Raw genomic sequence first — 9,386 nt, 5'->3', positions numbered from 1 at the left:
TAAAACTATCTATCTCTTTAGCTTATTATTTTGGGATTTGTATTACCTTATTATTTAGATAAAAAAGGAGAAATATATCCCATAAAAGGAGAAATACTTATCCCACTTAAAGGAGAAATATATCCCATATATTTATGAACTCTTAATTAAGCATAAGGTAATTGATATCACAATTTTGAATCTTATGCAAATGATGAAGTTGAAAAATGAGCTAGAATCTAACTCTCCATGCACTTACGTAAAACATTTGGTCTATCATGGCATATTGACGATTTTCATCAATATATAACTAGTGACGACCAAATATGCAATGGATATCCGAATCCTCGAATTACCGATTAATTTTGTTTAATTAGATTAACATCTTGAATTTCAGCTCTTTAAAATGTACTTTGATACGAACCTCATAATTTTAAGTAATTATGAGGTGACGAGGACAATACTTGATTCGACACTTCTAATATAAAATTTCACACCATATTTTTGAGAGTAAATAATATGTCAATGTGTGCTATGAATCGATGATGGAATGGTGGTTGAAAATTCTATCTTCTGGTCTTGAGGCCGACTGAAGACAAATCTGGTAATATGCTAATACTCCTTCCTTCCTCTACGAATTCGATTCGCAAGTCAAAACAAGTTCACTAAGTCGTGGAAGTCCCAGATACCTTTGTAATGATAAAAAATACTCTAAAGGTAACAAAATTTTAATTCCAAGATTATCGCAAATTTTGAGAAAGGTATATTTCACAAATTTTTATTTATTTAAATGTCAATCAGAAAACTAAACTTGAAGTAGAAGACAGCGGTAAACTTGCGGTGAAACAGAAGCGGTAGTAGATAGTATCAATTATCAGAAGTACGTAATTAAGGAATTGTCAAAATTAGTACTGTTATTTATAAACAAAAGCATAGAGCACTGTGTAATCAAACATCAGCAGAAATATGCTGTAATATTATTATGCTATATTTATATTATTTATGTTATTTTAGGTTTATTATCATCATTATTAATACTCTGACAGACATAAAATGTTTGAGTTTGACAACAAACGTGCCTTTAAACTTGACAGCAATATTGCCTTTGCCTTTTAATCGTCTTTAAAGAAATGAATATCTTTTATTTCAGACATCTTTGCAGGCTATTAGAAAAACTGTTCAATAGTTTATGAAGGATTTATGTTGAACTGTAAATTTCATGGACATGAAAAATTACATTAAATATTTCATATAAAATTTATAAACCCCAGTTAAAATTATGAATTTTTCAGACGTTTAGTAAATATGGATTATATTAGCTTCGTCGTCCCATTTATCAATATAGCTTCATAATACATTATGCTGAGGCTGAAAATTAAATTAATTTAAAACCAAACAATGCTTTAAAGGGATTACTTTAAAGAAATCTGCTGAGGTTCGCTTTAATACCCACCTTGTTTTCAAACAAATGATAATGAATTTCTTTTCATGGTATATTTCGGCATTTTTGTGGAAAAAAATATATTTTTAAGTCAATGTCAACATATAATTTCCATACAATAGTAACCCAGAAAGATCTTTTCCAGAAAACACTCATCTTCACAAGGTTAAGTTCACACTATCCATTCAAAAAAGGAAGGGTGGGGAGGACAGGAAACACAAAATGGGATTATTCTAAATTCAATTTATCATGTACCAACTAACGTATTGCAAAAAACAGTAGCCCTTTTCAGCTCAATTTGACTTTCCCTCAACGAAACCGAAACGCAAAAAAACAACAAAAGAGCGACTGTCTCAACCTACTGTGAGTACCATCTCGTGTCTCGTCCCCACCATTTCGTATGTAATCCTTGCTTTCTCCCGTGTCCTTCCTCAAATAACGTCAAGCACGTGTTTACCGTTACGTCAGGATTTTACTTTTCGTTCGACGATACGTGTCTTGGGGTCATAATTATGTCTGGATCATCGGAATGGTTTGTGTTACGACCTCCTAGCCCCGAACACTACTGTCGACGTGTGACCCTTGATTGTCAAATCAGAAATGGACATAAATCAACCGCGGGCAAGGCACATCCTCTCGGAGGAGTATATAAGGCAAGGAATGGCCGTCTGTCTTCACTGGCAAGTCATCGAAGAAGGATCTAATCCTACAACCAAAGCCAGAGCATGATCATAGTAAGTATTCATACAACTGCTCTCTTGGTTTCGAATAGAAGCCACTTGGCCAGCGAGGCCTAACAGCTCAGATGGATTTTGGAAATGTGTTTGTTTTCGGACTCATAATCAAAACATGCGCTTCATTTTTGATATCATCTGATATCTAAGCTCATTAGTTAATTGCATGTCTCAATTAGTTGTTTATCTTTGGATCTGAGATTTAAAGAAAAAAAAATCTTTACTTAAATGCTGATTTCAGTTAAAAAGTTGAAATGTTTACCTTTGACTTTCAGGTGATTTAATAACGAATTTTAATTAAATATTTGACATTCCTTTCTTTGATTTATAAGATATTTAATTACTGATTTCAATCAAGTGCTTAGAATTTTTAATTCGAAATATTTTAATAGTATTTGTGATAAAATACGATTTAAATGGATTTTCTTAATTAGAGAAAAACAAAATTAATATATTTTAATTTTAATTCACTTTAAAATAAGATTATAATCTATTTATGATTAACAATAATTTCATTTCCTTACAATTTTAGCATCCTATCTTTAAATATTTAAAGTATTATTTACTATGAAACAGGATTTCAATTAATTTACTAATCATGACCAATTGAAATTTATTTAATCTGTGATTTTACTTCATTAAAATTTGAATTTTATTTATTATTTAAATAGTATTTAATCAGTACTTTATTAAAACGATTAATTATATATTTAATTCGAAATATTTAAAACTGAAATATTCAAAATCTGATCAACATGAAATAATAAGAAATACTTTTATATGAGAATTTTGAATTTTGTTTATGTCTAAATTCCTTTTTGAAATTTTAATCGAAACTATTGAGAAAAATTTTAATGTAACTGCTTATAAAATAACTATACTACACGATAACATATTTTTGTGAAGTATTAATTACTTAATCATTTAAAATAAACAGTAAAGAGATAATTGCGTCTGTTATCCATTTACAATATTTATTACATAAGAAACTAAAAAGTATAAAATTAGAGACAATAATGATAATAATAATTTATATTATTCATTAAACTAGAATGCATATTAAAGTTATTTATTAATCTATATGCATATTTTCACCTCAAGAAAAGCATTCTTTTACATTAGTGTCTCTCTAACTTTATTTCGCTCTCTCCCCTTTAGGCTATAGCTTTATTCGCACTGTTGGTGTCTACCAACACGTGCTCAGCAGCAGTTAAAGGAGGAAGGATTTTCCAGCAGCCTGCAGTTCTTCAGGTAAATAATTCTTACAATTTAACTACAACAAGCATGAGAACTTCGATCACGTTTATTACTTATCATTATTTATTTGCAAAGTAGTGATTATTTCAAACAATTCAAACAATATAAATTACAAAGTTAATTATAAATCAATACCTCTACAAATGCTAATTGTATTTTTAAGATTTTATTGTGATTTAAAAGATCCCTGAACAAATTAATTTCCAGCAAATTATTTCTTGAAATCAAGTCAAGGAAGTATTATTTTATGCAAATTAGATAATCGAATAAATATTTCCATATTCTGTTCAGGTAATTTATAAATTGAATAGATTCCAATATACAAAAATGAAGAAATCTTTCATTGAAATATAAATGGAATTTAAAGAGCTTTAAATAATTTCTTAATATTGTGGAATTTAATAAAAGATTTTCTGCCGAGTTAATTAATGCTCTTAGGTCGGAAGATAAAATAACTTTTATATGAAAGATTATAATGAAAGGATATTAATTATCATAAAATTCCAAAAAATATATTTGTAAGGTTGAGGACAAAATATAATGATATTCTGTTTTGCACTGAACTTCAACATAAGTATTCTTAAGACAATATCTTACCCTAATTTTTATCTAAAAAAAGAAGAAAAAAAACCAAAGGTTTTGAATTTTTTTATATATTTAAATTAATAAAGGAAAATATTTTCAAAACAGTATTCTAAAATATTTTTTAAGATAATACACAGATAAGTAGCGCCTCCTATTGGCAATATTTCAAAATAATCCTAAAAGAAAAATTTAGAATATTCTATATTCATGGACGACTCATTTGTTTCTAATTATAAATTTGATGCATGTTGACTCCTTTTTTTTTCAAATATATATTGAATAGTTTTGCTAAACAAAATATTCAATTCGTTTAAATGTTTTAAAATTTCAAATTGGTATGTTATACAAATATATATGAATATCCTACAAAATCACATTAAAAATTAAAGACAATTAAATTTTCTGTGATATTATCTTATTAAAAAAATTCCTACTAGTTAAACTTTTAAGATTTTGTAGAACAAATTCTTAAAAGAGAACGTTCAAAAGAATTTATATTTGTTTATCAACTGCGTTTACTTAGAATTTATGAATGAAATATGCTGAATTTCAGTTACTATTCTTCTAAACTTAAATAATAATTTTTTTTTCCTTTTTTTTTTCTAGGATGTTGCTCAACCTCATGTTCACTTAGGAAAAGGCGGTAAGTATTTTAATTTCCTTTAAAAAAATACACGATTTGTCGATTATCAAAATATTACTGAGAATAATATTTATTAAATATTTAGCTAATCAACGTAATAACCAAAATTAACTAACAAAGAGAAGAACATATTTTTAAAGAACTTAATTTATTAAATGATTAGTATTGAAAATAATAATGGTGATAATATTTATTTACTTAAGAATATAATGGTTTTAAAATTTAGATTCCCATGATTAGGACATGATATTCTTTTTCAAAATCTTATGATTAAATGTGTAAAAAGAATAACTTATTAGCTGAAAATCAATTTCCTCTTTATTAAAATTGAATCGTTACTTATTTCTTCGAAATCTATAAATTTTCACTTATAAGCATAGTTTCAGATAATTTCTAAATTGCACTGATATAATTAATGAAAATGTAATTATTGTTTCAATTGATATGATTGACCGAATTTAACAACTTCATTATTAATTGCTCAGTTATATGACTGACAAAATTTTTATTAACTTTAAGAATAAGAATCGCAAAGACATATGTAGTTTGCAAAATAAAGTATTTTGGAATTTAAATCATTAAATAATATTCAACGTTAATTATGTATTAAAAGGCATATTTAAAGTGAACGTTTCCGTTTCAGGTGGAGGAGGAGCTGTACACCACACAGCCGTTGTAAATGATCCGATTTCAGGACCAGTCGTTGTAGAAAAGGTATCAAGAGTTGGCGGCATCAAAGGCGCTGGCTTAGGTGCAGATTCAGCCCAAATTACACTTTCCGATGGACCTTTTGGACGACGCTTATACCGTGTTGGACCAGCATCCTATCCATTCGGACTTACAGGATTAGATTATTACTCTTATCCCAACTCTTTGCTTACTGCCCCAAGACTTCTCCGACGCAAAACCGTTGGCGCCCCTAATCTGTCTGGTTTGAGGCCCATTGGACTGAGCTCTGGCCTGAAGGGAGGAATCATTGCGGATCCTACTACATCTCAATTTTCAATTGGTGACGCTCAAGTTAAAACTGCTGTATTTGGCAACAGAAATCTATATCGATCTGGACTATCTGCCATTCCATATGGACTGACTGGATTAGATTATTATTCTTACCCAAACAATCTGCTCCTTCAAAGATCAATTGATGGTGGATTTGGACTCAGGCAAACAAAAATCTTAACTGGCGGATCAGCTTTCACTGCTGGAGATTCTCAGGTTAGAGGACCAGTCGTCGTCGCTCAATCTCCTGTTGCTTCACCACTTGGTCAGGAACAGGTGACCGTAGTTGAAACTGATCCACTGGGTGGAGCACAAAAAGTAACAACAATCCAGCAAGCACCACAAGTTATTCCACAACAAGTTTCTGTCCTTGACGATGGACTTGCAGGACTTGGAGAAGAATTCGGTCAGCGAAAAGTTACAACAACCACAATTACAGAATCAGCAGATCCAGTCGCTGCAGCTCTTGGTGACAGACAAATTACTCAAACAACTGTAACAAAAGGCGGAAGCGGATTGAGTGGATTAAGGGGAGGACAAATTATTCTTGGTGCAGGACCAGGCTTTGGAGGATTAAGAAGGGTCAAAACTCGTCCAGTCGTTGCCTCTCAACCAGCTGCTGTTATTGTTCAAGAAAATTCTGGCCTCGCCCCAGCAATCGGAGGATTTGGACAACGACAAGTTACCGTAACCAAGACTGCCCCAGCTCCAGCTCCTATTGTACAAGCTCCTGTTGTTGCAGCTGCACCCAGATTAGTTCAGACTGTTCAGGCTCCAGTAGCACAAGTTCGAGTGGCCCAAGCTCCCATTATTTCAGCACCTGTTGCAGCTCCTGCTCCAGTTCAAATTGTACAAGCACCAGTTCAAAGACAATTTATTACCAGAAGACCAGGTGAAATCTTTTTGTCTCAAGTAGCACGTCCACAAATAGCTCTTGCAAGACCAGCAGTCGCACCTGTAGCTCCTATCTTTGGTGGTGGAAACATCCAGTTTACTCTTGGGGGCAATCAGATTATTGGAGGACCAGTTGCTGCTCCCGCTTCCAGACCAGTAGTTGTTGCTCAGGCTCCTAGACAAGTGGTTGTTTCTCAAGCTCCAGCTTTTGCCGCTCCTAGACCAGTAGTTGTTGCACAGGCTCCTAGACAAGTGGTTGTTTCTCAGGCTCCAGCTTTTGCCGCTCCTAGACCAGTAGTTGTTGCACAGGCTCCTAGACAAGTGGTTGTTTCTCAGGCTCCAGCTTTTGCCGCTCCTAGACAAGTAGTTGTTGCACAGAGACCACAAGTTGTAGCTCAAAGACCTGTAGTAGTTGAACAAAGACCCCAAGTCATTTCTCAAGTTAAAGGAGGAGTAATCGGTAACAATATTTTTGCCCGAAGAATTCCTCAAATGGTATACGTTGATGGTGGTAACAGATTCTTAGGTATTGATATAATCGGAGGATATCGAGTCGGAGATCCAAGATACGGTTACGCTCAACTACCTTACAGCGGTGCCGGACGATTTGCCACACTAGGTAGTTTAAGTCAAACTCAGATCCCTATTCAAAGTTCCATTGAAGCTGGGCCAACACTCTTTGCTCCTGCACCTGCTCCAGTTCTTGCATCTTTGACCAAAGCACCAGTATTGTCAGTTTCTTCCCCAGTAGCTAAAACCGTAGCAAGAGCTGCTTCACCACTAGGACTTTCTCCTATTACCAAATCAGCTCCATCAGTCGTAACCCAGGAAGAAGTAGTTGGACCTCTTGGAGATAGGCAAGTTGTTACCACCGTTACTAAAAGTGAACCAGCTCCAGTTGTTGTGTCAGGTCCTTCAAAAATAGGAGGTGCAGGTGTTTCTAGTCCTTTTGGTTTCGCTGGAATCGGTAAAACATCTCCTGCAAAGACCATAACTCAGGAAGAAGTAGTTGGACCTCTAGGAGATAGGCAAGTTGTTACTACAGTCACCGAATCTGATTCAAATCGTCTTGTAGGCTCAAAAATTGGCGGTGCAGTTGTTTCCAGTCCATTAGGTTTGACAGCTGTTGGCCAACCTTCAACGAAAACAATCACCCAAGAAGAAGTAGTAGGCCCACTTGGAGATCCTCAAGTTGTCACAACAGTAACAAAAACTGAACCTGCAGGCATTGTAGCTGGTCCATCTAAAATCGGAGGTTTTGCAACTGGTGGGCTTGCAGCTATTGGGAGAGCCCCAGCAAAAACCATAACTCAAGAAGAAGTTGTTGGACCACTTGGAGATAGGCAAGTTGTTACCACAGTTACTGAATCTGATTCAAATCGTCTTGTAGGCTCTAAAATTGGAGGTGCAGTTGTTTCCAGTCCATTAGGTTTGACAGCAGTAGGCCAACCTTCAACCAAAACGATCACCCAAGAAGAAGTAGTGGGTCCACTTGGAGATCCTCAAGTTGTCACAACAGTAACAAAAACTGAACCTGCAAGCATTGTAGCTGGACCATCTAAAATCGGAGGTCTTGCAACTGGAGGACTTGCAGCTATTGGCCAAGCACCAACTAAAGTAATTACTCAAGAAGAAGTGGTTGGACCTGCTGGTGACAGACAACTTCTGACAACTGTGACTGAAACTGATTCAAATCGTCTCGTAGGTGGTAAGATTGGAGGTCCAGTCGTTGCAGGCCCATTAGGTCTTACTGCAGTAGGTCAAACTGCTACCAAGACTATCACTCAAGAAGAAGTTGTTGGCCCACTGGGAGACTCACAGGTCGTTACTACTGTAACGAAAACTGAGCAGGCCCCCATTTCTCCAATCGTGCAACAAGAAGAAGTCTTGAGCCCAATTTCTGGACTTAGAACCACTAGTCAACTTTCTCAGGAAATAGCCCAAGATCCAATTGAAACAGTTATTAGTCAATCCAAATTGGCAAGTCCCTTGAGCCAAGCTCTTGTGGATCCTCTCGGAAGTGGACAGACCCAAGTCGCCATTGACAGCATTGGCGACCCATCTACTGTAACGCAAGTAAAGGAAACTACCTTCGCCGATCCATTGACAGGAGCCGTCAATAAGGTAACAGAAGTTTCTAAGACCCCCGTAGCCGACAGTATTGTGCAACAAAACATTGCTGACACCGTCGTTCAAGAGAGCATTTCACCTGCTTTTGGTGGAGGTTTGCGTTTCTCTCCTCGTCTAACATTTTTATCTCAACACCCCTATGACGTGCCTGACACCGGTATTTTGAGGTCTATACTTACAAGGCCAGTGGTTCAACAACAGCAAGAGTTGGAGCAGATTTTAGTGAAATAAGAAATGAACTATGAAACCTCTTAAGTGATTTTCTATCACTTAGTACTTCAGGATGGACAGTCAGTTCTATGTGATTTGAAAAAAAAATTATTTTTGTCTTGTACAATTATGTGTTTTGTTAAGTGTTTTGTGTCATAAATGTCATGCATGCATAGCAATAAATAATCTATTTACCAAAAATTCTAAAGTGTGAAATGTTTATTGAGCGTAACCTTATTTCTTTAAAATAATTTTTAACTCAATATTTTTAAAAATTTATTCTGTAACTCAAACGAAAAGAAATTCATTTTAAACTATTTCAAATATTGAATGAAACAGCATATTTTAAACTCTCGTTTCAGAATATTTAGCTTTAACGCTAATAATTCTGAAATGAAAATTTTAAAGATTAATTTTCAAAGAATTAGTTTATTATTTTATTGAACAAATTTAATGCAATTGGAGCATGCAATATTTAGAAAATAGTACTCGTAATTTTTAAAATCTGTTGTAT

The 9,386-nt window shown here is 34.1% G+C and overlaps 1 protein-coding gene across 1 annotated transcript; it reads left to right on the top strand.

The window, feature by feature from the left end:
* The first annotated feature begins 2,021 nt into the window (after positions 1–2,021).
* On the top strand, positions 2,022–9,073 carry LOC129969273 (calphotin-like). The gene is made up of 4 exons (XM_056083760.1): positions 2,022–2,154; positions 3,313–3,405; positions 4,603–4,639; positions 5,283–9,073. The coding sequence occupies exons 1-4, from the start codon at positions 2,146–2,148 to the stop codon at positions 8,891–8,893; spliced, it is 3,750 nt and encodes a 1,249-aa protein (XP_055939735.1). The 5' UTR covers positions 2,022–2,145; the 3' UTR covers positions 8,894–9,073.
* The last annotated feature ends 313 nt before the right edge of the window (positions 9,074–9,386 follow it).

This window comes from Argiope bruennichi, chromosome 5 (genome assembly GCF_947563725.1).
Source record: "Argiope bruennichi chromosome 5, qqArgBrue1.1, whole genome shotgun sequence".
NCBI lineage: Eukaryota > Metazoa > Arthropoda > Arachnida > Araneae > Araneidae > Argiope > Argiope bruennichi.
Note: the sequence above shows the minus strand (reverse complement) of the source record. Positions and strands in the feature narration are given on the sequence as shown.